The sequence below is a fragment of the Aphelocoma coerulescens genome, chromosome 18 (genome assembly GCF_041296385.1).
Source record: "Aphelocoma coerulescens isolate FSJ_1873_10779 chromosome 18, UR_Acoe_1.0, whole genome shotgun sequence".
Lineage (NCBI taxonomy): Eukaryota > Metazoa > Chordata > Aves > Passeriformes > Corvidae > Aphelocoma > Aphelocoma coerulescens.
The window spans coordinates 1,331,151-1,358,068 of NC_091031.1; the positions used below are offsets into that span (position 1 = coordinate 1,331,151).

General features: G+C 60.6%; 2 protein-coding genes across 9 annotated transcripts in view; one reads left to right on the forward strand and one right to left on the reverse strand.

Moving 5' to 3' along the window:
- SLC39A11 (solute carrier family 39 member 11) overlaps window positions 1–26,918 on the forward strand; it is an 83,405-nt gene that overhangs the window by 1,557 nt on the left and 54,930 nt on the right. For 3 of the 7 annotated variants that reach the window (XM_069032579.1, XM_069032582.1, XM_069032580.1), the window contains exons 1-4: window positions 11,092–11,315; window positions 13,291–13,404; window positions 14,517–14,555; window positions 18,821–18,979. In XM_069032579.1, the coding sequence (XP_068888680.1) occupies window positions 11,124–11,315; window positions 13,291–13,404; window positions 14,517–14,555; window positions 18,821–18,979 (504 nt within the window). In that variant the 5' untranslated portion in view covers window positions 11,092–11,123. Of the gene's footprint in view, window positions 1–11,091; window positions 11,316–11,346; window positions 11,427–11,975; window positions 12,115–13,290; window positions 13,405–14,516; window positions 14,556–18,820; window positions 18,980–26,918 lie in introns of those variants that run through there. The other 4 variants (XM_069032581.1, XM_069032585.1, XM_069032584.1 and 1 more) reach the window with 4 other exon arrangements.
- On the reverse strand, window positions 270–6,701 carry SSTR2 (somatostatin receptor 2). 2 transcript variants are annotated; one of them, XR_011155795.1, is made up of 3 exons: window positions 6,636–6,701; window positions 1,891–6,166; window positions 270–1,398 (listed from the first exon to the last, which is right to left on the reverse strand). XR_011155795.1 is itself a non-coding variant. In XM_069032767.1 (2 exons), exon 2 carries the CDS (start codon window positions 6,103–6,105, stop codon window positions 4,990–4,992), a length of 1,116 nt encoding a protein of 371 aa, XP_068888868.1. In that variant the 5' UTR covers window positions 6,106–6,166; window positions 6,636–6,701; the 3' UTR covers window positions 270–4,989. The 2 variants fall into 2 exon arrangements, 1 of the variants encoding a protein (XP_068888868.1); XM_069032767.1 differs by having other exon boundaries at window positions 270–6,166.

A 26,918-nucleotide genomic window follows, 5' to 3' on the forward strand; every position in this document is an offset into this window, starting at 1 on the left:
AGGGCTGTCAGGCGTTGGAAGTGCCCAGGGCAGTGGCAGAGTCCTCATCCCTGCAGGGATTTAAAGCCGTGTGGATGTGGCACTTGGGGACATGGTCAGTGGTGGCCTTGGCAGTGCCAAGGGGGATGGTTGGACTCGGTGATCTTTGAGGGCTTTTCCAACCTGAACAATTCTGGGATGCTCTCCCAGGGAGGTGTCCAAACCTGGGTCATATCCTGCTGCTCCCCCCCAGCTCCAACACACACAAACAACCAGAAACTGTAGGAAAACTCTTTTATTTCCCTCCCGCACCATCCACAGCCCCCTCCCCGTGGCACAGACCGCGGCAGTCAGGAGCCTTCGCTGCGGGAAGGCTCAGTCCCACACCAGGACACCGAGGAACGATTGCTGGGGAGGAAAACAGGTCTGGGAGCAGGGACACGCTCTCGGCATGTCCTGGTCACAACGGATCCACGGGCACTGACAGAGCACAGCTACGGACACGGGGGGATGGACGGCGCTGCTGGGGGGCCCTGGATCTCTGCAGGGAACAGAGAGACTAAACCTCAGCTCCCTGGTCCTGCAGAAGTCACCTGGCAGAGTGGCAGCAGCCTCCGTGGTCCCTCCCAGCTCTGCACGGTGCCACCAATCCCCTGGCACACGGGGAGGGTGAGAGGGAGCCAAGGCCCCCCATGGGGCTGTGCCGGTTATCAGAAACGCCCCTGGGCACATCCAGTATATACAATTTACATATATTTACAACCAGCCATCCAGTCCCTCCTCCCAGACACAGCGTGGGGTGGGATGCATGGATGGATGCATGGATGGATGCATGGATGGATGCATGGATGGAGTGGCCAGGCTTTGCATCCCTCAGTGTGTCCTGGTCAGGAAACAGCTGGAGGCAGGATGCCCCCAGTCTGGCTCTCCTGTCCTGGCTTTTCACAGTCCAGGTCTTGCAGCAAGCAGGGAGTGGAGCTGAAATCCTTCACAGAGGTGCCAGGCTGGGCGTCAGAGGCTGGCAGGGCAGGGCAGAGGTGTCCTGGGGCTGGAAAGCAGCAGGTCCCATTCCAGGCTGGCAGCGGGAAGGCAGGTTTGGGATCTGCTGTGTCCTTTGCTTGTGCCTCGCTGGAGATTTCCCCTTGGAGCAGCCGCAGGGAGGGGATGAAGACTCTCCCTGAGCGGTTTGGAAACGGCTCATTCCCAAGGCTGGATCCGAACCTGGGAGCTCTCCCTGCCTGGGATGGAGCTGGAGGGGGACCCTGGGCAGGTCTGGGAGGGAAGGGACCTCTCGGTGGAGTCTCCAACAAAGACGAGGCTCTTCCCATTGTGGCAGGGTTGGGAAGCCCTCCGGAGACACAGCAGCACAGTTCAGGAGATTATTTCAGTCCAAGGCAGCGCTGGAGCCAACACGAGGAGCTGCAGAGATGCACCGGGAAGGCTCCAGGTCCAGCCCCAGCCTCTCTGGCCCATCTCAGCAGGATTTGACTCTGGAGCACCGGGGGGCACTGGCCACCACAGCTCCCAGAGCCAGGCTGGGTGCGAGGGGGATACGGGTGGATGCCCAGCCCAGCCACAGCCCCGGCTCCACACACGAGGGCTGAGGAAGGGCACAGCAGGGATTTCTCCATGCAGGTCGATCCTGTGGGATCGGGATCGGGGAGCTGTGGAGCCGCCCCTCAGCCTCACTGGGGGAACCAGTGGTGAGGAGGAAAAGGGGAATTGGTTCCCACAGGCTTTGGGGAGGCCACGGTGGGACTGGGAGGCTTGTGCAGAAGTGACCCAGCCCCCAGGGGACAGCCCCAGGTGAGGCAGCAGGGGAGTCTTTGGCACACCCCGATCCGTGCTTCCCATCACCTCAGATGTGGGATAACGCCGTTCCTGCTGCTCCAGGCGGGAGCTGTCACTCACCTCTCCTGCCCAGGGCCAGTCTGTGCGTGAAGCGCTCGCAGGCTCAGTCTCTTGGCTCCGCAGTCACCGGCAGAGATTCCTCATCCCACTGCCAGCAGCCCTGCGAGGCTTTGCAGAGCAGATCCAATCTGAGGTCAAGTTCCCACTAAAATCAAGTGGCTGGGAGGGAAAACTTCGTTACTGGCAGCAGCAGCAGCGGTGCTGATGTTTATTAGTCAGCAATGAACAGCAGAAGGTTTTGTTTTGCTGCTTTTACAGCCAGCACTGGGCCGTGGCTGCAGCTCCCTCCCGGCACTCCAAGGCAGCACATTTCACTTTCCTGCCCTTTTTCCTCAGTGAGCTGTGGGAAGGTGGCCACGGAGAGCTCTGGCAGCCCCCAGGAGCCACCTCGTGCCCCTGCCCTGTTGCATCCCGCCTTGGTGGCCTTTGGGATGTTGGTGGCAGCGCCCCACGCCCCTCATTGCTCACCTGCAGCCCCGTTATCCCCATCCCAGCAGAGCCCCTGGGTGTGACGGGGGGGACACATTTCAGATCCCAGCCCCGAGCAGCCAGAAGTGTCACTGCCTGGGGGGTTGCCAGGACAAAGCTGACCGGGGCACGGGTCCTTCCCAGGCCTAGGAATTCCCAGGATTTCCATATTTCCATATCAAACCAGCGCAGAGAGGGGGTGATCCCAGCTGGAGGCTCCTGATGGGGACTCCTGTGGGGGTGCAGCTGGGAACAGGTGTCCCCCCCTCCATCCATCGGGATTTTGGTGGCCGGGCTTGCACGGACACGGCTGGGATGGAGTCAGACACCGGCAAATCCGGGTTTGGCCTGGCTGCAGGTGAGTGCTGGGGGCTCCACACACCCCCGTCCCCATTCCACGCCCGCTTTCCACGCAGACACCTCCTCCACGGAGTGCCCACGGCTGCACTGACGCATCACTGCGGCTGTGACACGGAGCCTCATCCCGGCACTGCTCCCAGCCCTCCCCAGCAGCGCTTCCCCGAGCCGTGACCTGCTGCCGGTGCTTCAATTCCTGCAGCGGCAGCAGGGAACCGCTCTGCCCCGGAGCCCGGGGTCAGCCTCACTCCCCACGCCACAGCCAGGCTGTGCCCGGTGCCCAGCGAGCACCTGAACGCTGTCGCTGTTCCTCGGAGGAGCAGGAAAGAGTTAAAAGCAAACAATTGCTGACAGTGCTCTGCTTTGTCTTGCAGAAAATGCCTGAGCCGTGCCCTGCACAGCCAGGAGCAGGTACCCAGCCTGGCACTGAGCCCTGTTTGGGGGCTGGCAGGGGTGGCACAGCAGGATGGGATGCCCCAGGCCGGGATTTGCTGCAGGAGCTGGGCAGAGCCATGGGAAAACTTCTGCCAGGGCTGGTGCTCTGGGCTGGAGCATCGCCTGGGGGTGTGTGGCTGAGCAAGTGGGACCCCAAAGTGGGTGGCACCTCGTGGGCAATGCTCAGCCTCACCTCCCTCACTGTTTGTAGTGCCAGGTGACGGCTCCGTGTCTGCTGGTGATGGGGACACCAGGCTGGGCTGGGAAAGGGGAGGGTGTCCGAGCCCCGGCTGTTTCCCCCACCGAACCCCCCACGTTCCCACGGCTCGGGTCTGCAGCAGGAGCCTGTGAACAGATCCGGCCTCTGGCACGGCAGCTGCTCCGGGTGCTCCGGCAGGAAGCCGGCACTTCTCCCTCTCCCCTGGGCTTTCCTCGAGCTCCCGCTGCGCTGGCCAAGGAGGGGCTTTGCTGGGGGGTCAGGGCTCCAGAGCCGCGGTCTGTGCTGAGCTGGGAGGGCAGGCAGGGACAGAGACAGGGACAGGAACAGGGACAGGAACAGGGCCGAGCGCTCCAGGACAATCTTGAGAAGCCAAATACGGCGGATGTGGGGCCAGCCCCGCCACCCCTCACGCTGTGCAGGACCCAGGGGGATGGATCCGTGCTGCCCTGCTCTTCATCCCCAGCTGCTGGGAGCCCTGTGGTCTGCTCTGCCCGGTGCCCTCGGCTCGGACGAGGGTGGAGACCCAGTCCCCAGCACCCCCCTTCCCGTCCCCATCCTCTCCGTCAGCCCTGCCTCCAGCGTGACTTGCCTGGAAGGAGCAGGGAGGTGCCACCCCAGAGATCCTCGGAGCCGCGGCCGGACAATCCCCGATCTCAGCCGGGTGCAGTGGGAGGTGCCCGTGCCAGGCTTCTCCAATGCGTCCCCGCTGCTTAAATACTTCCAAGGATTTCCCAGCAGGGAGCGGAGCCGGGCGCCCGTGCCGCGGGTGCTCGAGCAGCGATCGCGGCTGCCGGCGCAGCGTGGGACCGGCCGCCGGCAGATGCGGGCGGTGGGAGGGGCAGCGGCTACTGGGGAGGGAGAAGGGGGAAATTCTCCATCCGAGGAGAAAATCTGCGGGCAGGTGACGCCACGGCAGGGGCCGGGAAAGGGCTCTCCGGCAGCGGGACATGGCAGGGCTGGAGGAGGCGGGGTGGGATCAGAGGGGCTGCTGCAGGGGCAGAGCTGCTTCCCGTGGGGAGGTCACCTCGGTCGTGGCGTGTCCCCTCCGGGCAGGGCGGCTGCTGCAGTCACACAGCACGGGGAGGCTGCAGGGCAGGCGCTGGAGTAACGAACAACCCAGGGAAAACGCAATCCCGAACATCCTGGTGTCCTGGGAGAGAGACTCGCCCGGAGCTCCCCGCAGCTCGGTGCGTCCCCGCGTTGTCACACACCCGTGCCCTCGGCTCCTCCTGAGGTCCCCCTGTGTGTCCAGGTGCACCCACCCGTCGTGGGGCAGAGCCCCAAAGGCAGCCGGCCCCGAGGGTGGCACGGGGCACCCAGCAGAGCCGCCCCGGCCGTACCTGTGCCCGCGGTGGCACTTTGGTGTCGAAATGCGCCGCGTCGCCGTGAGTTGTCTTTGTTTTCCTGCCGAGGCAGCTCCTCCCGATGCATCTCCTTCCCAGCGCTCGAAAGCCAACCCAGCAGAGAGGAGCCCAGCAGAGAACCCCCGCGCCCATCGGGTGCTCACAGCCGTCCCCTCAGGTGGCATTCCTGCCCCGACACCGTGGTGCCGCCCCTCTGCTGCAGCCGGGAGCCAGCGGGGAGAGGAGAGCGCAGGAGGGACGAGCCCCGCTGTCCCCTCAGATGCTCGTCTGCAGGTCACCATTGAGCAGGGTCCTCTGGGTTTCCGTGGTCTCGTTGAGCCGGGATTTGTCCTGCTTGCTGTCGCTGCGGTCGGCCTCGTCCATGCCACTGACCTTCACCAGGCACAGCACGTTCTGAAAGCTCTTCTTGAAGTTGTCAGACAGGAAGGCGTAGAGGATGGGGTTGGCACAGCTGTTGGCATAGCTGAGGACCACCACGAAGTCGAACATGCCCTTGAGGACGGGCGTGGGCACGATCATGACGGACACGGAGGAGACGTTGAAGATGTAGAAGGGGAGCCAGCAGAAGATGAAGACAGCGACCACGATGGACACCATCCTGGTGACTTTCTTCTCGGACTTTTTCCTCTTGGAGGAGCCCACCCTGATGCCCGAGGACTTGACTTTGATGATGATGAACAGATAGCAAAGGCAGATTATGGTGAGAGGCACCAGGAAGCCCAGGATGAAGGCGTAGATGATGAATCCCGTGTACCAGGCACCCGACTCTCCCGGCCAGATGATGGTGCAGCTACTCCTGCCGTGGTTGTGCTGCACCCCTGCATAAATCATGATGGGCATGATCACCAGCAGGGAGACGCCCCAAACGGCCACGTTGATCATTTTGGCTGTCCTGGGCCGCCTCCACTTGGCAGATTTGATGGGATGGACGACAGCCAGGTACCGGTCAACGCTCATAACCGTCAGGCAGAAGATACTGGTGAACTGGTTGATGCCATCCACCGTCATGACAATCCTGCAGAGGGCTTTGCCGAAGGGCCAGTGCACCAGGGCCACCTGCATGGCCAGGAAGGGCAGCCCGAGCATGAAGAGCTCGTCTGCGATGGCCAGGTTGAGGATGTAGATGTTGGTGATGGTTTTCATCTTGGCATAGCGGAGGATGACGTAGATGACCAGCGTGTTGCCGCACAGCCCGATGATGCAGACCACGAAGTAGATGAAGGTGAGGATGGCGTTGCTGGTCAGGTCGAAGTGCTGGCCCGTGGCGTTCTGGGAGGTGTTGGTGGGCGCCTCCAGGGAGAAGTTGTCGAAGGGGGATGCTGGGGAGAACCAGAAGGCGGTGGCATTGGGCAGCTCGTACTCCAGCTCCATGGCTCTGCCGCTCCCTGGGCACTGCTGGCTCAGAGGAGCCGAGATGTCATCTTCCCTGGCTCTGGGGAGAGAGGAGAAGATTCTAGAAATCAGGGAGTAAATAGAAATGAAGGGATTCCTGGGGAGGATCTGTCCATCCTGCTGCCAAGCTCAGCGGGAGAGAGGCTCTCTGGAGGGGGGGTCCCCACCCCACCTCCCCACCTCCCCACCTCCCCATGTCCCCTCCCGGAGCAGCCTGCCCGGCCACGCCGCAGCTCCTCCTGGCTCTGGCAATCCCGGAGCCTTTACGACTCCACAAATCCAACCGGTGCATCCCGGTGGGTGCTACTGATGGCCCGGGAGCACCGAGCGCCGGGGGAAAACCTCCTCCTCTCCCGGCCGTTCGGCGGGTGCAGCCCCTTCCCTCCGAGCACCGGCACCCCGAGCCCGGGCGGCTCCGGTGGGAGACGAACTCGCGGCGGGGAGCGCCCCACCCCCGGCCCCGTCCCTCCGCTGCAGAGGGCACCGGGCGGTGCTGCCCCGCCGCTCACCTGCTCCCGCCGCCGCCCGGCCCGGCCCGGCCCGGCGGGCACCGGGGAGGCGCCGGCAGCGCCCGTGCCCCGCTCGGCTCCGCACCGCTCGGCTCCGCACCGCTCGGCTCCGCACCGCTCCGCGCACCCGCTCCCGGCGCGGCTCCGCCGCTGGACCAGCGCACCGGCTGCGCCCCGCCCCGCGCGGGGCGGCTCTGCGGGGCCGGGGCGGGGACAGCCCGCAGCGCCCTGCGCTGCCCATCCTGCCGTGCCCACCTTCCCCGCACTGCCCGTCCTGCTCTGCCCGTGCTGCCCACCCCGCCTGTGTTCCCTCTCCTGCCGTGCCCACCCTGCCTCCAGCCCTGCCACTCCGCTGCCCAAAAACATTTTGGTTCCAGCCATGGGCTCCTGGTCCAGGGCCACCAGGAGATGGACAGGGAGGTGACAGCAGCGTGATGGCCACGCTGTGACCCCAATGGAGGGTGACCCAAGAGGTGTCTGAGAGTCCCAAAGTCTCCCTGGAACGCTGGGAATGCCTTGGCCCCAGGAGTTTGCACCTTGCCTCCGAAGGCAAGCCAAGGCAGGTCCTTGCTGGTCCTCCCCTCTGGAAGTGGTCTGAAGGTGATGCCAAAATATTTGGGGTCTCTGGGGACTTGTGCAATACAGGTGGCTCCTGCCACGGCCTCTCCCTGGAGGAGGAAGACCAAAAAGGAGAGGTTTGGGGCAGACAACCTCTGCTCTGGTTTGTTTGGAGTCTTGAGAGCAATTAAATAATCTCCATTCCTGCCGCTCTTTCCATCACTTGTCCAGGAGACAATGGAAAGCAGGAAATTAAGAGTGACTGTGAACAAAGAGCCCCGTGCCGAGGCTGCTGAGTGCGCCGGGAGCCTCTCGTTTGCACTTCGCCATCCACTTCCCAAGGCGGATCTAAAGACATCAGGTCCTGGAGCACCGGCAGAGTCGTTATCAGCCTCATTAATCTTTAGGAAGCAGGAAAAAGCTGCTTCTGCTGAGGATGATGTGGAAATTAATGTCCCAGGAATAGTGGGAGAGGAGGGAGGCTGGGACGGAGATGTTCGGCTGATGTGAGCGGGGGATCGGATCTCTGGGGTGCTGCCGTCGGGCTGTCCCGAGGGGTGGCTGTCCCTGGCTGGCTGCACCGGCCCCCCGGTCCTGTCACCGTGCAGGGGAGGAGGGAGCACGGCCCAGGAGAGGGGTCTGGTGCCTTGGACCTTTTGAGAGCTGTTTTATCCTCTCCTGGCTGGTTCCCGTGGCCAGGAGCAATGTGCTGACCGTGCCCTTCCCTCGGAGCAGCCTTGCTGTGTGCATTCCCAGCGCTGCACCCTCCAATCTCTCCCCAGAACAGGCGCCGCTGCCACGTCCCTGCCCTGGGTTCCTCGGTCACCAAGCCCTGGCACCGAGACCACCCCCAGCCCGGGCTGGCAGGGGCTTCTGGCAGCTGGAGAGAATCCGGGGGTGGGAGCAGCAGGGCAGGGGAGCCCAGGGATCCCGGGGTGCTTCCAGCTGGCTGGGGCTGCCTGAGGAGCATCAGGGTTCCAGCCTCTCCCCGCCTTTCACTTCCACCTCGCTGGGAATCTGGGGCCGGGGAGCTGGGGGAATCCAGCCAGTTCAGCCTGGCTGAACCCAGATCTGATCTTCATTAAAAACCCCATAAAATTAATGAAACGATGGCCCGGTGGGCATTGAGGAGCTGATCGGAGCTGATCTCCATCTAGGAGGAGGGCAGCAGCAGCAGCTGGCTGAGTCAGAAAGCCATCCTTGAGCCTTTTGAAGGGATTTTTTTTTTTCATTCTGCTTAGATTTGGGGTTGAATTAAAGCCTAGTGCAGAGCGTGCTCCGCGTCCCTGGGTGGTCCCTGGTTCGGAGGGACGCTGTGCCCAGCAGCTGGTTTGGTGCTGGCAGATAAACTCCTCTTTGTCCTTTTGCCTGGGAAGCATCCACTGCGCTGAAAAGCAATTTACTGGCAGGGCTGGAGAGAGGAGGAACACACAGCCCCTTCCCACACGGCCGAAATAACCCCTGGGAGAGGGGCACGGGGGTTACGTGACCACAGAGAGGCTTTAAAAGCCCTTCCAAGATTTCAGCCATCCATTCCCAGCTGTTCCGCAAGAGTCCCTGTGGAAAACAGCGCGTTCGACCCCTGTCCTGGAAATGAGTGTTGTAAGGAGCTGGGGCCGGGATGCCAACGGAGGGGTAGGGTGAGCTGGCCTTTCTCCTGGATCCATGGAGCAGGGGTGAAGGAGGCTGTGTTGGGCTGGGCTGGGCTGTGAGGGGGTGCAGGGGCAGCTGCTGTTCCCCAGCTGTCAGGAGAAGGATTTGCTCCCGTGTGCAGCCAGCCCGGGGATCCCTGAGGATCCCTTGGAGATGATGATCTCTCTTTGGAGAGCCGGCCCTGAGCAGCGCTGCGTCCGTGCTGGAGCAGCCATGCCCCAGCCCCCTCCTCGCCAGCACTGCCCCTCAGAGGGGCCCTGCTGTCCCCTGTGGCCGTGGGGACAAGGCCAGCAGGGATGACCGTGGTGTTTCTCCCCCAGGGACACTTCGGCTGGCACTGCCCTTTCCCTGCCTTTCCCCTTCCCGGCTCCAGCCCAGCAGCCCCGGGCGGCTTCGGTGGCTCTGCTGATTCCTGCCCGGAGGCGGCCTGGCCGCGTTTCAGGGATGGTCGGGCTGAGGGGAGGCTTTGCTTTCTGCTAATTAGCCAGACAAACAGTCTGGGTCATGTCCCCGCACCCCGAGGCGCGGCAGGACCCGGCTGGTGGCTGCCAGATCTAATCGGGAGCGTCTGCAGCGCTGATGGATGGCGAGGAAGAGGCGCTGGCGCCTTCACCTGCGCCCGGGGCAGCATCCCGACCTGCCGGGATCCAGGACAGCACCCACACCCCGCGGGATCCAGGGCAGCACCCACACCCCGCGGGATCCAGCGCTCCCCGCACCCCGCGGGGGTCTCCCCTCCACCCCCCGCTCCGGCTCCTGCTGCTTCCAGACCTCCCCGCAGCCGGTTCCTTCCTCCCTCTCCCGCCCTCCCCTTCTCGCCCTGCCGTTATTTGCCTCCGTAATTGGTTTATTGATCTCTGGAGGGGCCGGGGCAGGGCTCGGCCAGAGCGGCCGCTCGCGTTCCCGGTGAATCATATCCCGGAGCCCCCGACACTAATGAGCCTTTGGCAGCCACGGCCCGAAATCCCGGTTCCTGCCTGCGCCTCGCCCCGCTGTGCCTGGCTCGTTGGAGGGTCCTGCGCATTAAATCGGGGCTGAACAGCCTGGCTTTGGCAGCCGGGCTTTGTTCCAGCTGGAAATGTCAGGGCTGGTGACAGCGCGCTGCCTCCTGCTCGGAGCAGCTGCTGGAACTCCGCGGTCCCCCAGCCTTGCAGAGGGTCCCTCGTGTCCCCCATGGCGAGCCCAAAGCCAGAGCAGGAGGACAAAACCGTTCCTTTGTGCCCTGTGACAAAGAGGTGACCTCAGCTCGTGGGATGGGACAGTGACCCTGCCTGGCCCTGCCTGCGCTGCCCGGCTGCTCCCCAGCCCCGTCCTTGGGGACGGCCCTGGATGTCCTCATTCCCTCGTCTCACCATCCAGGCTGGCTCCAGCCGCCGCCCCAGCCTGACACAGATGGATTTGGGTTGGGAAAGAGCCCGGCCGTGAGCCCAGCCTGCACGGAGGGGACACAGGGACACGCTCGCCGTTCCCAGGGGCAGCTCCAGCCCTGCCTCAGCCGGCGGTGCCTGGTGCCATCCATGTGCAGGATGTGCCTCTCTGCCCCAGACAGCACTGGGGCAGTTCTATGGCGAAAAATCCCAAGGGATTTGGGTCCTGGCTGCCCCAGGGCTCCCTGGAGCTGCCCCTTGTGACTCTCGTTCACCTTGATGAGAGATGGCGCCAGATTTGTGCCACTTTTGTTGTTTAAAATGCATTTTAGGGGCTCTGGGTCTCCCCCTTCCCTGCTGGAACAGGCAGGGGCCGGGTGGGAGCTCCCAGCCCTCCTGCCCAGGGCTGTGACACTGAGGGGACAGGCGGGGCTGTGACACTGAGGGGACAGGCAGGGCTGTGACATGGAAGTGTCCCTGCACACAGAAATGACACCGGGGAACAGGGCTGTGAGTTGATTTTGCTGATGCTTCTGCACAGAGCCACCGCGACCGTCCCCATTGCCACCCACAGGTCCCCATCGCTGCCAGCCGCCCCCAGCCCATGGCAGCGTGTCAGCCGTGTCCCCAGGGCCAGCCCTGCCGGGCCACCAGCTGTCCCCAACCCCGCCAGCGCCGCTGTCACAGCCGGCCGGGGATCCCGGGGGTGGTGGGGGAGCTCTGTGTGTCTGTCCCCGTGTCCCTCCAGCTGGCACCTCGCCCTGCATCTGCCTGGCCTTGGGCGCTAATGAGGGATGCAGCAATTACAAGGCGAGATTGATTAAATCCTAAATCAGGGAGGTTTTGAGTGGCCCTGACCTTTCCCAGCTGGGGCAGCGGGGGCCGATCTGAGGCTATTTGAGATAAACTCATGAGGATGTGTCCTTCTGCCACCTCCTGCTCCTCTGGCGTGGCACAGGAGGGGACACCGGGGCTGGCCTGGCTCTGTGGCTGTCACTGTGAGCCCCTGTCCCTTGTGCCAGCACGGGAAGGAAGCGGGGGCAGAGCTGCCCCTGCCCCCAGCCCACCTGTGCCCTGTGGTGACCCTTTTGGGGACACCCAGGTCGGACATCAGGCAAAGGAAAGGGTTGTGAAGCATTGGCAGGGGCTGCCCAGGGAGGTTTGGAGCCGCCATCCCTGGATGCGGCACTCAGTGCTCTGGGCTGGGGACAAGGTGGGCATCGGGCACAGCCTGGGCTCGGTGACCTCGGAAGCCTTTTCCAGCCTCAGTAATCCTGGGATTCTGTCACATCCATGGGTGGCATCGGACGGGTGGCTCTGGCTGCACCCTCCGAGTGCCAGGGACGGCTGCCAGCCACGGAGCGGGGTCCGTTGGCCCCCGTGAGCTCCCCCGGGCTGCCACGCGCTGCTCATTAAGGCGGCACCTCTGGCTGTTAATTAGCGGCGCTGATTGCGGGCGGCGGCAGGGCGAGGGTGGCACCGAGGGGGGCTCTCAGGACACTCCGATGGCAGCAGCAGGAGCTGCCCGTGCGGCTGCCAGCGGGAAGCTGTGCCCGGGGGTCTCTTTGCAGGGGGGGGGGGGGGGGCGGCGACAGCGACGGCGACACAACAGCGACAACGGCAGCTTGTCGCGCCCGCCCGCGCCGCCCGCCCGCCTCGCTTTGTGGCCGTTGCGCCCGCGCGAACCGCAGAGCCGCGGGCGGCCCGCCCCCGCCGCGCTCCCATTGGCTGGAGCGGGCGGGGGGCGGGGCCGGGCCGCAGACACGTGTGCGGCACCCGGAAGCGGCGCCGGGACCGGCCCGGGCTCGGGGCTGCCGGTGCGGGGCGAGCGCGGGCCCCGACCCGCCCGGGGCTGCCGGCTTTGGGGCGTGAGGTGTTCTAGGACCGGCCGGGGGCTCCAGGTTGGAGGGAGGCCTGAGATCGGCCGGGAGCTCCGGGTTTGGGGGGGTTCGGAGATCCTGGGGCTGGCCGCGGCATCCGGGGGCTCCGCGTTTGGGGGGTTTGGGGGTCCTGGGGTGGGTCTGGGGCTCCAGGTTTGGGGGGTTTAGAGGTCCTGGGATAGGTTAGGAGCTCAGGGGTGTCCAGGTTTGCGGGGTCCGGAGGTCCTGGGGCTGGCCGGGGGGATCCAGGTTCGGAGGGCTCGGGGGTCCGGCGGCCTCAGTTTTGGGGGTTTGGGGGCTCTGGGACCGGCCGGGGGATCCAGGTTTGGAGGATTCGGGGGTCCTGGGACCGGCCCCGCGGCTGGCGGGCCTGGGGGTGCGGGGTAATAGGGCGGAGCGCCCAGTGTAGGTTTGGGGGGTGATTTGGGGGGTGTTTGGGTACTCCTGGATGGGCTGTAGGGACCCCCTGTAGAAAGGGGGGCGCTTCCTGGGGACCTGGGGGGAGTCTGAGCCGGGAAACCAGCGGGGCCTGAGCTGGGCACGCACCTGCAGGGATTGGGAAGAGCCTTGGGGCAAGGCTGGGGGCTGGGAGAGCCTGTGAAGCTGGCGCTGGTGTGTGTATTTCTTATATATTTGCATTTAAATCCATCAAGCCCGGCGTATTTGATTATTCACGTGTGAGCGTATCCGTGCCTGCGCGTGTTACGGATTTGTGCAGCCGTGTTTCCACACCCGTGTGCATTCCCATTCCCAGTGCTGCTCCCTGCGCCGTTCCCAGTGCTCGCTCCCCACCCCTGCGCTTGGTTCCCCTTCTCCCCCTTTCCCAAGGTGCGGGAAGCCGGCTGCTGTGAGGGTGTTCGCCTTCCACACCGGGAACACCGGCCTTGGGCACACAGAGGGGGCACCACGGAGCGGGACGTGGCCTGGGCGAGGTCTGAGCACCTTTTGTGCCAGGCTGAGCCCCAAATCCCGGGGGTTGTGCTCCAGGTGGGATGTGCTGTGTCCCATCCCCGCTGCTCCACCGAGCTTGGCTTAAGTTGCAAAGCCTCGCCTAAGGGGAGAGAGGAGCTCAGGGGAGGGTGGTCGAGCTGAGCTGGCTCTGATCCCTTTGGTGTGGAGGGGTTTGGGTGGGGTTTGGGGGTTGTTCTCTGGCTGTGAACACCTGGCTCTGTTCCTGAGGCTGCTCCTCTCTCCTAGGCCAGCATGATCCCGGGATCTGGGCCGGTGGTGCAGGCGCTGCTGGGGACGTTCCTCACCTGGGGGCTGACGGCAGCGGGCTCGGCGCTGGTGTTTGTGTTCTCCAGCGGGCAGGTGAGTGCTGGGATCGGCTCCTCGTCCCTGGGATCCCAGCAGGATCCGCATCCGAGGGCTGAGCCCTGCTCCTGGCTGGGTTGGGCTGCCTGCTCCCAGCTTTGAGGGGCAAGAGGAGGAAAAATCCAGCTCCTTTCTCAACACACCAGAGGGGAGGGAAATGAAATTGCTGAGTCTGGGCTGTGGAATGTGCTCCTGGGGCTCGGGAGCCGCAGGCAGGGCTCTGTGTTGGCAACAGCAGCTTCCCTGCCTCTAACCTGGTTTTGCTGCCACGTTTCCAGGGCAGGATTTGGGTCAGTCCATGCTCAGATGGAGCAAAACGCTGAGCTTCAAGTCACCCTGGATCCAAAATTAGAGCCCCCCTCACCAGGGTGTTCCAAATTGCCCAGATGGATTTATTATTCATGCCTCAGTCTTGTGATGGTTTATTCAGGAGGTGGCTGCAAAGTGAGGCTCCCTTTGGAGGAGCACTTTGGTTTTCTTCCTTGGGGAAGGAGGGATAAAACCTGCCCTGGGAGTGAAAGGGGCAGGATTTGTCCCCCTGGGATAGGGCAGAGCAATGGATTTGTTTGGAGCTGCCTGGTATTGGAGGGATGAAAGCCTTCAAGGAGGGAGGGAAATGCAGGGCAGCTGATGCAGAGGGGCAGGAGAGCTTCTGGTTTAACTTTGCAGAGGCTTTGGCCTGGGCTCTGGATGGGCAGGGAGGGAGCCAGGAGGCTCTGTGGGATCGTGGGGATGCTGCCCCCACAGAATCCCAGAATGGTTTGAGTGGGAAGGGACCTTAAAGCCCATCCCATTCCACCCCTGCCATGGGCAGGGACACCTCCCACCATCCCAGGCTACTCCAAGCCCCATCCAACCTGGCCTGGGACGCTTCCAGGGATCCAGGGGCAGCCACAGCTGCTCTGGGAATTCCATCCCAGTCCCTCCCCACCCTCACAGGGAACAATTCCTTCCCAATATCCCATCCAGCCCTGCCCTCTGGCAGTGGGAAGCCATTCCCTCTTGTCCAAAGCCCCTCTCCAGCCTGGTGAGCCCTTCCCCATCTCCCCAGCACTGTGGGCAGTGCTTTCACCAGGAGTTAAAGGCGTTTTGTGTTTGGTTTTTTCCAGAGGCGGATCCTCGATGGGAGCTTGGGCTTCGCTGCAGGGGTGAGTGCAGCATCCTCCTCCTCCTCCTCCTTCTCCCCTGTGTTCTCTGCAGCCCGGTTTGGTGCCCACTCGAGTTACAATCCCTGGGCTGATCCCCCGAGGGCAGGGCAGGGCTCGGCTCAGTCCCATCCTGGCCCGGTTCCTCCTGGCTGGCTGCCCACGCTGGGCTTGGCTCTCTGGAGTTCAACTCTCCTTGTTTCCCTGAGATTCTGAGTCGCTCCCGGAGCACTGGAGCGATGGAGATGGGCAGGAGAGTTGTGCTGGGGGCTGCTGTGCCTGGCTGGCTTTGTGCTTCTCCATGGGTGCTTTAAACCCTCGGGAGGAGAGGGAAGAGAGAGCTGCAGCTCTCCCTGGAAGCTGCACGTGGAATGTGGGGCTCAGGGCGGCTTTTCCTGAAGGAAAACGTGGCTTGAAATTGTGTGAGGGGCTTGGGAATGTGGAGCTGCCGCTGCCCACGTGCTGGGGGCAGGTGGGGCCTCACCCAGACTCGTTAAATCACCTTTGTTTCCCTCATTAAAGGTCGAGTCCCGCCGCTCCTCCCCACACTGCAGGTGCTGGAGCGCCCCTGGGATGTTCCCCTTGCCACGTGTGTGCTGGGGCCACCTGGGCTCTGCCAGGTCCCCCTCGCTGTGTCCCGGCTGGGCAGGTGGCACCTGGGTGCCGTGGTGGGTGACAGGAGCTGGGTTTGTGCCCTGGAGGGTGAGGATCATTCACCTTGGTGGTTGCAGGGGATCCTCGGGCTGGCATTCCTCCATGAATCCCATCGGGATCAGGAGTTGCTGTCCCAGTGCTGTCCTCGCCGTGGCCACCACGTCACCCTGCCAGCAGCTCTGAGTCCCCCCCCCGCCTGGCCCGGGTGTGGCTCAGGAAGCAGAACTCCTGCAAACATTTGCTTTTGCCTCAGCTCTTCCAGCTGGCAGCGCTCAGAGCAGGAAGGGGGAACTGGTTTTGGGGTGCTGCAGTGCCTGGAGGGCACAGGCTGTGAGGGAGCCCCTGGTGACAGCAGGGTCCCCCTGAATTTTAATTCTCCCAGCGGGGCAGCGTTGCCATTGCTTGACCAACAGCTGGGTCTCCATCTTTTCGTTGCCTGACAGGGTTTAACAACACAAGGAACATTTCCCTCCCCCTTCTCCTGGTTCTTGTGCTTGGGGGCTTTGCAAAGGATCCATGGAGGAGCTGGAGGAGCAATCACCTCCTGCCCCAGCCCTCAGGCAAGTGGGATTGTGGAAACTGCCCTCACCTGTGCCATGCTGGAGCTGGGCAGGTTCTCCACCCTCCTGGTAAACACTTCCCTGCTCACCTCCTGGGAGCTGCCAAGCCAAATAAATCCAGGATTAGCTCTGAATGTCTCTGCCACCGCTGAGGCAGGAGGAGGACGTGGGACAGGGATGTGCAGGTGACCTCAGGGAGGGTGGCCTGGGGTGCAGAGGGTTGTTTTGGGATCCAGGAAGCTGTCGCTGGGCGCTGCCTTCCCTGCTGATGCTCCAGCTCATCTGGGGGTGCTGGGGTGAGCCTGGGCGTGTGGTTAAATTGAACTGGGGTGTACTGGGAGAGCCCTGGGTGTACTGGGAGCATCCTGCTGGCTCAAGCTGCCCCTGTCTGATGGCACAGGTGTCACCTGGGGTGGAGGGCCCTGTGCAGCTCGGTCCTTGCAGTGGTGTGGGGGGGCTCAGCTCCTTCCAGCCCTGGCTTTGCCTTTTCCCTGCCTCAGTTCCCTGCCTGGAACTCCCAGATAATCCAGGGTTTTGCATGCAGGAGCCTGCGAGGTGATGTGTTTCCATAGAGACAAAGCTTTGCTTGCTGGGGCATCTGATGTGGAATTCTGCTGCCTTTTCCCTTAAATCTTGATATCCTTAAATGAGATTTTTTTTTTTCTTTTTTTTCTCTGCGGTGCTGCAGGGCTGGGCTCAGACACCAGCAACAAACACCTGCAGCCCCCCTTCCCTGCAGCCAGGCACAGCTTTCCCTCTGCTGGGCTGGAGCTGGGTGTCCTCTGTCCCGGGTGGAGCAGGAGATCATCCAGCCACGCTCCTCAACCCTCCCCAGGCACACTGGGATCAAGTATTCCCTTAAAGCAGCATCAGGAATTCACACGGCTCTGCCGAGGCTGCTCCTTATTGTTGGAGCCTTCGTGAAGGAAAAGTTTGGCAGGGGAAGTGTCCTGCCAGAGTCACCTCTTCCTCCTGACTTTCCTGTCCTGCCATGGAGATCTCCTTTTCCCGGATTTCCTGCTCCCCGTGTTTCCCTTGGTGTTCCCGTTCTCACCCCGGGGATCCCACAGGAGCGTGGCCAGGCCTGCCTGCTTTAATGAGGGATTTAATTCTGCCCCAGCAGGGTGGGTGGGCTGAACCCAGCCCCGGGTGTGAAGGTCATGGCTCTGTTTATTCTGGATTTGCAGGAAAAAGCTCCCATGCAGCTCCACAGCCACGGGGCTGAGCTGGGGCAGCGCTGGATCCGTGGGTTTGGGGGGTGAGGAGAGTTTGGAGCCCAGAATTTTGGGGATTGCTGCACTGAATCCCTGTGGAAGGAGATGCCCAGCCCTGGGAGAGGTGTTTGGGCTTAAATCCTGCTGTGTTTTGGGGGATTCCCACCAGTGCGAGGGCACAGATCTGGATTCATTCCCCGTGGTTGGTTTTGGAGTCTGGATTTGTCTCCTGTTCCACTGCTGGGCCCCAGGGAAGGGTCTGGGCTCCTCCATCCTGGTGATGCTTCGGATCCCACAGCTGCCTCCTGCCTGCTTCTCCTCCCCCACCGACCCTGCCGTGTTTTCCCAAGAAATGGTGGATTTGTGGCATTGCTGCGTCTTGGCTTTGGAGCACAGAGGAGTGAAAGTGCCCAAATCCAGCTTGGCAGGAACCAGGTGTCCCTGTGCCAGCAGCTGCTCCCCGGCTCAGTGGGGCTGGAGTGAGGGGAAGGTGTGGAAAATCCGAGTGGCTCCAGGTTCATTGATCCCAGGAGAGCCCAGGGGGGTTTTCCTCTTTCATTCCTGCCTTTGCCACCAGCCGGCTCAGTGCCATCGGGGTTCGGGGCCTGGCCCTGGCTGGGCCGGTACAGAGCTTTGAGATCGGGGGGAAATTTGTCACTTAAATGGGGTCGTTGGCAGGAATCCTCCCCCTTTTATCAGCTGATAAGAGCTGCAGCTGAACCCGAGCTCTGACACTGGCCTGGGTGGGCAGGAGCTGGGCTGCTCCAGGCAATCTCGTGTCCCTAAGTCCCACCCTGAGCTCCCACCTCAGGATGGGCTGAGGGGAAGCTGCTGAAGGACTCCCTGTGGGTCCCTTGCAACTCAGAATGTTCTGGGATTCCGGGACAGTGACTTCCAGCCCCTGGGGCGAAGGCTTTGATCTGCATAACGCAGCAATAAATCACTTTTCCTTCACCTTGGGCTGGCTCAGAGCTCTGTCATCGCCTTCTCCCCGAGCTGGTGGGATCCTCGGAGCTGCCCCAGGTGCTGCCAGGCTCTGGAGGCTGAGCCCTGTCAGGGCTGTGTTTGCCGTGGGGAAATGCTATCTTAACACGAGCTGACAACATAATTCTCCAGAGCCTTTCCCTGCTGCCTGTGTTTCCATGTTGGGGTGTGTGGTTGTTTTTTAAAGGAGGTGGCATTTGAAATATGAGGTTTGACAGCCGTGCTTAAGCCTGACATGACAACCCTCGTTCTTCTTACTCACAGCGAGCTCAGATTTACACAACCCCCCAGGGACTGGTGTCTGCAAGAGGCAGCTCCTTCCTTCCTTGGGAGAGATTGAGGATGGGAGAGTTTGCTCCGAGTCCTCGTGCTGGGAGAGCCGAGCAGCAGCTCCTCTTTAGAGGCTTTGAGCTGGAAGAGAGGAGGTTTGGGTTGGGAATTGGGAAGGAATTCTCCCCTGTGAGGGTGGGGAGGCCCTCAGGGTGCCCAGGGAAGCTGTGGCTGTCCCTGGATCCCTGGAAGTGCCCAAGGCCAGCTTGGACGGGGCTTGGAGCAGCCTGGGATGGTGGGAAGTGTCCCTGCCCATGGCAGGGGTGGAATGGGATGGGATTTAAGGTCTTTTCCAACCCCAACCATTCTGGGATTCTGAGCATCCTGCAAAGGGGTCTTCCTGGGATGCTGGGGGTTGCTGGACAGAGAGTTGGGGTCACTTTTCCCTCAGCATCTTCCTGCTGCTGTCTCTGCAACCCCTTTGCTCGTTCCCACTGCAGGATCCTGGTCCTGCAGCCATTTCTCCACTGGAATTTCGGCTTCCCTTTTGTCCCATGGGATCTCACCACTCCCCTTCTGTCCCCAGGTCATGCTGGCTGCATCCTACTGGTCCCTGCTGGCCCCGGCCATCGAGATGGCCGAGGAATCCGGCACCTTTGGAGCCTTCTCCTTCTTCCCAGTGGCCGCAGGCTTCGCTCTGGGAGCAGCGTTCGTGTATGGGGCCGACCTGCTCATCCCAGTGCTGGTGAGTGGGAATTCCCTGGCTGGGGGCTCATCCCAGTGCTGGTGAGTGGGAATTCCCTGGCTGGGGGCTCATCCCAGTGAGGGTGAGTGGGAATTCCCTGGCTGGGGGGCTCATCCCAGTGCTGGTGAGTGGGAATTCCCTGGCTGGGGGCTTATCCGAGTGCTGGTGAGTGGGAATTCCCTGGCTGGGGGCTCATCCCAGTGCTGGTAAGTGGGAATTCCCTGGCTGGGGGCTCATCCCAGTGAGGGTGAGTGGGAATTCCCTGGCTGGGGGGCTCATCCCAGTGCTGGTGAGTGGGAATTCCCTGGCTGGGGGGCTCATCCCAGTGCTAATGAGTGGGAATTCCCTGGCTGGGGGCTCATCCCAGTACTGGTAAGTGGGAATTCCCTGGCTGGGGGCTCATCCCAGTGCTGGTGAGTGGGAATTCTGGGGCTGGGGGGGCTCCTGCCCTTCCTCCAGCTGCAAGGAAGAGCAGCTGGAAGCTGGACACGGATGGATTTCTCTCCCAGATTTAATGAATCCGTGATTTCCCTGAGCCCTGGCTGGCTCTGGCAGTGCTGGATGCACCTTTAGGCTGGCTGAGCTCTGGTTTTTTTTAATCTTTCTGGTTTTTTTCTGCCTTCACACCTCTGCTTTTGTTCTTTTTGCTGGCAACGCTCCTCAGGCAGCTCAGGTGTGACCTCGTGTCCCAGCCCAGGGGCTCCATTTGCAGAGCTGCCAGCCCTGGGAGCACTGCACAGTCCAGGGAAGCAGCCTGAGGCTGCTGTGAAAGGAAGGAGGACAGAAATGGGGAGCTGCTGGGTTTTTGCAGCTGAAAACATGAGAATGTGAAGAGATTTCCAAACATTTCCGCAGAGGTTTTTAGATTTTCATCTTTAGTTCAGTGGAGTTTTATTTGTTCTGTGCTTATGAGGAAGGAGTGGGAGGTTTTCAGGAGTCTGCAGGTGCGACCTTCCCCCCTCCCTGGCTTTTGGAGCCTCTCCTGACAGGACCACAGGTCCAGGTGCATCCTCAGCTGGGAGGAGAATTGCTGGATGTTGTGGGGTCACTCCCAGTGCCAGTGAACACCCAGGGAATGAAGTGCCAGTGGTGAGAATCTGCTGCCTCTCCTCGCCCTCTGCCTGCCTTGTCCTGGCTCTCTGCAGGACTCAGTGGGTGGCCAGGAGCTGCTGTTGGATCCCTTGGAAGCCCTTTGGCTCCAAACTCTGCCTTTTCCTGCTGCTGGATGGGGCTGGGATGGGCTGGATGCGCTGCCTTGGGCTGGTGTTTCCCAGCAGGGTGGAGAAACAGCTGGAGCACGAACCCCACTTGTTCCTGGTGGTCAGAGTTTTCCATGGGGAGTTGAAACAGTGGAGAGGGAAGAGTTTGGGGAAGTGAAATCCTTGTGTTGGGAAGAGCGGGGTGGAGCGACAGGGACGGGCAGGGAGGGTGGTGGCCTTGCAGGAAGCAGTGCAGTGGAGGTATCAAAACATCCCATATATCCTTAAATCCGGGTTAAACGCTGCTGGGAGCAGAGCTGCTGTCTCCTGGCTCGGTTGCTCCGTGTGGGACGCACCTGCCCCCACACGCTCATCCCATGGGAATTCTGCTGGTGGTGATTTACACCCCGTGGCTCACGTGGAGCTGGGGGAGGGTTCAGATCCCCAAACAGTGCTGCTGCTGGTGTGTCTCCTCCTGGAAAAGGGGGTGTCCCTGTGCTGGGGCCTCTCCACATGGATAACGGGCACGAGCCACCTTGTCAGGGTCTGCTTGATCCAAAGTGCTGATTTTCCTCCCCCTGGATACCTTGGGAAGGGCCAGGAGAGCCGGCAGAGGGTGGGGGGGGGCTCTGTGTCCCTGCCCAGAGCAGCAGGAACGGCTCCTGGAGCTGGGCAATGGGTTCAGGATGGCACCTTTGGGATGCTTTGGGAACAGAGAGCTGGCGAGGTTGTGGGGGATGCTGTGCAGGGAACACGGGGAGAGGTTAGAGCCGAGTGTGTCGAAATGAAAAACAAGTTTGGTGAGGCTTGAGCCATCCCTGGGCCAGGAATGTGGCTCCAGAGCCATCTCCCTTCCTCTGGAGCCCAGACTGCTCCCTGGAGAGCCGCTGCTGCTCCGACAAGGGTTGAGCCACGGCATTCCCGAGGAGGGTTTGGAAATGGGCTCCATCTCAGGCTGTTCCTGCCCTGGGAGGGTGCTGGGGGTGCCGGTGGGGCTGGCGCAGCCTGGCCGTGCCAGGGCAGCAGGAGGGAGCTGCTCGGGGAGCATTCCCTGCCTGGCACAGCTCCAGGCTGGGTAACAACAGCCTCTCAAAGCTTTTATCGGCTCCTTTTGAGCCCAGCCCCGCTCTCCTGGCAGCGAGAAGGGTTTTTCTCGTGCTGGAGCTGGGGCATCCCAGTGTTTGCTCATGGCAGAGGGAGGGTTGAGCCTCCCAGCCCCAGTGGTAACAATGATCCCGAGCAGCTGGAGCAGTTTGTTCCTCACAAAAGGGAGATCTAAGCTGTTACATCTTTATCTCTGCCTTTTCCCTGGGTGAAGCCTTTAACGTGTTTGTTCATCCTCCAGCTGAGGAGGAGATGCTGGTGGAGGTTGGTACAAACCACACCAGGAGATCTGGGGCTGCTTGGAGGGCGAGACCACGGCAAAAACACATCCCCGGGGATTTTAAAAGATGGGCTCACCTTCATTTTGCCAAAATTTCCTCACACGGAGCCTCTGGTTTAACGTGGGTTTTTTTAAGCAAGGCTGTCAGCTGGTGTTTGAGGAGGTTTTGGATGCAGAGGGGCAGCTGGTGGGGCTGTGTGAGCCACTGCTGCCTTTCCTAAAAAGGGTCGGGGCTCAGTGTCGTCGATGCCAAGAGCCAAAGCCTCTGAGGGAAAGTTTACTTAAAAATTCAGTGCAGCAGGTCCCTGATGGCTCAGGAACTATTTTGGGTCTGCTGCAAGGCATAAGAATGCTGGAATTAAGTGTTATTATTCTCATCCTTCAAAGCTGTCGTGCAGCTCTGCTGACTTGGCTGGGTTTTGTTCGGAGTTTGGTGTTTTATTGGGTTTTCGTGATGTGCTTCTTGCTCCGGCCTCCCCCTTCCTGGGGGAATCCCACAGGAGTCCAGGGGATGCTTCCAGCCCTGGCTCTGCTTTTCAGGCAGTCCCCGGCTGCTTTTGCTCCAGGGTTTTCACGTGAAAAAGTGAAATTTGGAAGCACTGGAAGTGGCCCAGCTGGCAGGGCAGGGCTTTGAAGCTGTGTGGATGTGGCACCTGGGGACATGGTCATGGTGGCCTTGGCAGTGCCGGGGGGTTGGACTCGGTGCTCTCACAGGGCCTTTCCACCCTGAGTGATTTTATGACTCTCTGTGAGCACCTTTGTCTTGGAGCTGCCGAAGCCCCGGGAGGTGTCCGGACGTTCCTGTGGAATTCTGAGGGTGTTCCCAAGCCCACACGGGTGGGCTTTGGGGGGGCTTTGGGTGCAGTGGAGCACCTGTGGCTTCCAGGAGCTCCCTGGCTCCTGCCTTTTCTGGATCACAGCCCTTCACCTCTGAGGAAGCAGGAATTCCCTACTGGGACAGGGGCAGGGAGAGGGAGGAATCCAGCTGGTCCTGGTGGGAGCTGAAACCCCCACGGGCTGCCCCAGCCCCACCTGCAGCTCCTGTTCTTTCTACTCCTCTGCCTGACTCTGCATCATTACTAATTAGGATAATGAGGCTTAATCAGCTTCATCTCCTCTCCCCCCAGGCTTCATTTTCCTCGGGAACATCTGCACAGGGAGGCAGCTCCATCCCTCCTGCTGCGGGATCCGATGGGTGCTGGGATCTGGGGGTCTCCCTTGGGAGCTGCTCCTTCCCGGGCCAGGGAAGGGAGGGCAGATGCTGCAGGAGCAGCAGGAGTTAATGAATAATCCAGGGGAAGAGCTGCTGGGCTGTTACTCAGCTCTAACCAGGGCCCTGCCAATACCTGGGGTGTAAAAGATGGTCGGGAAGGGAGCATGGGGAGCCAGGGCTGTAATTCCAGCCTGGAAATACCATCTCCATTGGATTTTATTTTTTTCCCTTGTCTGCTGGGTAGAGGTTTGGTGGGTTTTTTTGATCCTGAGTACACAGGAAATCAATAAAGCCTCATGTGATGGGCAGAGCATTCCTTGGATTTAAACAAGCAGTGACTGAAGTGCCCTTTAAAAGCCTTTCGTGGGGTTGGGGTTTGTTCCTTAGGTGCCACTGCTGACCCCTCATCCCACAGAACCAGCACAGCCCAGATCCCTCTCTGGGCTCCAGGGCTTGTGTTTCATGCCTGTCTTGGGAATATTTGGGGCTCTGCTTTGCAGCAGCTCCAAGGTTTCCCTGAGCAGGGTGAGGATCTGCAGTGGGACGGGTCAGAGGGAATCAGGAGCGAGGATGCTGCTGGTGGGAGCTGAATCCCCTTGACCCCTTCCAAACAGAACTTCTTGGTGCTCCTGCCCTTTTCTGGGTGTGCAAATCATGGCTTGAAAGCTTTTTGGGAATGTAGTTTGGGACTGGAAGTTTTGCACAGTGAGTTTTGGGCTATTTTGGGTGAGAACCCCTGGGAAGGCTTTGAGAGCTTGATAAACAGCCCCGAGGATCCTCTCCTGTCCTGCGATGGTGGCTGGCTCAGAATGGGCCTTCAGGATGAATATTTTGCCTTCTAAATCCATGTAAGTCACTTTTTGGGAGGAAAAACTGGGAATAGTGCATGGATGGGGCTACAGGAGTGGGAGGAGGAGGAAGGACCATGCAGGTGTAGCTGCATGCTGTTTAAAATGGCAATTTTTTTCTCAGGGCTAAACCACAGCTGGGTTAGACCATGGGGAGCATCTTTTTTGGGAGGGAGGGGCTCTAGGAAGTGATTCCTGGCACAAACCTACATTTCAGGAGGAATTGATTCCTGGGAAAAGTGTCAGGCATTGGAAGGGGTTGGAGTTCCCATCCCTGGAGGTGTCCAAGGAAGGCTTGGATGTGGCACTCAGTGCTCTGGGCTGGGGATGAGGTGGGGGTTGGTCACAGGTTGGACTCTGGGATCTTGGAGGGCTTTTCCAGCCTCAGTAATTCTGGGATTTGGGATTCTCTACCTGGTGGGACAAGGCAGGGCAGTCTCTGCTGCCGTGGGTGCAGTTGGAGGATGCCCGGGATCCTCCCGTCTGTGCTCCCACCTGGCAAAGCCGGGAAGCTGCTCCTGCTTTTTCCCCTCCTGCTTTGCAGGGAGCTGGATTTGATGGGTTCATTATTCCAGGAGGCAGGGAAAACATGGAAAACATGGAAAACGTGCCGGGTCCTGTGGCTGGTGTTAATTTATCATCGGAATCAAGATTCCTCTGATGCAATTTGCCGGCTCCTGCGGGATGTGCCCGGCACACGTTCCCATTTTAATGCGCTCTTTCCTGTTCAGCTGTGACTCCTCGGAAGTTAATTAGCTGCACATCCTCATTGCCGGGTTAGGTGGAGGATTTGCAACCCAGAGGTTGTGGATTTTCTGCTTTGTTAAGTTTTGGAGTGTGGCACTGGAGTGGTGCTGCAGGAACGGAGCCTTTCCCTCCTGGAGAGGGAGGATGGAGCTGGGGGCTCCTGCCCGAGCCCCAGCCTGGCTCCTGCGTTCCTGCTTCACTCGGATTTCCTTTGCCCAGGGCACAACAAACAGCAGCCCTTGTGTTTGTTTGGCTTTGTGGAGCCCTGGACCTTCTCCACAGGCTCTGGGAGGAAGGAGGGATCCGGCTCTGATAATGAAGGAAGGGAAAGTTTGTTTTTTGGGAATGTAGCAAAGCCTCCCATGGGGAAACATCCTTCCCTTGCAGCTCTAAATAAACCAACCTGGGCACGGGTTTCATTAATTTATCAATTAACTCCAACCCAGAGGTTATAGATCCATGTGGGATTGATCCCTGTCTCCTGTCCTGGATTTCAGCCATGGAAGTCCCTGGTGCTGACCACCAAGCCCACCCATGGGATCCTCTGAAAGATTCAGAAACCCCAGAGGTTTCTTTTCAATCTGTTTATCCATAGGATCCATGGAACACCTGGCTGCTTCCCACCCCTGCCCTGCCCCTGTGTGGTGGTTCAGTGCTTGGAATCCAGTGGTGGCTGGATAGGTTGGAATTATTTACCAACCCCCCCCCAAAATCATAATTATCCCAATTTCTACCAAAGCATTTCATTTTATTAATGGAGGCAGAGCCTTATTTACTGCCACAGTGCAATTTGTCAGCTGCTCTTAATTAGAATTCTCTCTCATTATGCATCAAGCATTTCATAAAAACATTACTTGGGAAGCCCCAGAGCTGGAGCTGCAGAGCTCCTTGATTCCACGTTGAGGTTAAATTCCCTCCTACCCTGGTCAGGTTTATGGGATGGTTCCTCAGTGCTGACAGCAGGGATGTGGAGTGGGGTGAAAAAAATCCCTCTGGAAAAAGGCAGGGACCAGGAAAACCTGGCTTAATTCTTCATTCCATGAGCTCCTGCTCTGGATACCCCTCTCTCCATCATTCCCTTCTCCATCCTGCGCCTCTTTCCCCCTGGAGCAGGAATTGCTGGGAAGGCTGCTGATATTCCATGGGCTTTTCCCTCCTCCTGCCTCAGCCTTTGCCAACTGAATTTCAATTTCTGTTTGGGCCTGGCTCAGAATTGTAAGAGAGGAGAAGTTTCCCAAAAGGAAGAGCACAAAAGGATCTCCTCCATCTCCTCCTGCGCCCGTCCCTGTTTATCCGGGGCCACGGATGCTCCGGATGCTTCCCCAGCTGTTCTTTGATCTCAAGATGTGCCTTTGAATTTGCTCAAAGCATAACCCCAAATTAATTCCTCCACGGTGAAAGGCAAACCTGCCATTAACGTGTCAGGGAAAGCAGCGAGAGAGGTTCTGTCATCGGCGGGGGGAATGGCAGGGAGAGGGAAGCTGCTGCCGTGGGATCTCGGGAAGCATCCCCGCAGGTCTGGAGCTGCAGGGTAAACTCTGACTCAGCCCCATGCCAGAGCTGTCTGCTCCCAGGGAGCTGCAGGAGCCAGCTCCGTGCCTGCTGTGCCCCAGGAAGGACATTCCCAAGGGAGGACATTCCCAAGGGAGGACATTCCTGGTGGATGGTGAGTGGCTGCTGTGGAATGCTCGGTGGCCCCTCAGCTCTGGCTGCTGGTGAGGGGTGCAAACCAGGTTTGCTCTTAACCCAGTGGGATTTTTTTTTTCCATTGTGCCTTTTAATGGGCCAAGGAGCTGCTGGAGAGTGGAAAACACTGTGGGAAATTGGGGAAAAAATTTCCTCTCTGCTCAGCCTGGATGAGGCTCCTCTGCCAGTGTCGGGACCCCGGGGGTGCCTCTGCCTTTGTCCCACAGGGGATGTGTGGCTGGGGGTGGCCTGTCTGTGTCCTCTGGGGCTGTGGCACTCTGGGGATGGGACAATCTCTGTGCTGTGTGTTCCTGTCACCCCCATCCTGCTCTGGTTGTCACCAGGGTGGTGGCACTGGTGGGACTTGAATCTGCTGGCCCCAGGCTTTGGAGCTGACGGGGCTGAAACACCAACTGGGTGAGTCTCCTCTTGGCCTCTCAGGGGATCTGCAGGCTTGGAAAGGCTCCCAAAGCAGAGGAATTTATCCCTGGAAGTGTCCAAGGCCAGGCTGGATGGGGCTTGGATAGACCTGGTCCAGTGGAAGGTGTCCCTGCCCATGCAATGGGATGAGCTTTGAGGTCCTTCCACCCTAAACCATTCCATGATCCCATGAGAAGCTGTTTGGCTTCTCCTTGCTGGCGATCAGGAAGTGCCTTGTCCCTCATCACGCCTCTCTGCTGTAATGAATTAAGGCATTAATTGCTCTCACTGAGGAGAAGGAAGGGCCTCTCCTGTGGGGCTGTTGTGGAAGGTGTCGGAGGCTCCCCTGGCTCTGCCAGCCCAGCACAGGAGCCGGCGTCTCTTTGGGATTTTGGTGCTGTTTGGGTAATTATGGGGCTGTGCAGGGTGTGGAGAGGGGCTA

Excerpts from the sequence above, each read along its gene's own strand:
- SSTR2 (XM_069032767.1), bottom strand. The coding sequence starts at position 6,105 with ATGGAGCTGGAGTACGAGCTGCCCAATGCCACCGCCTTCTGGTTCTCC.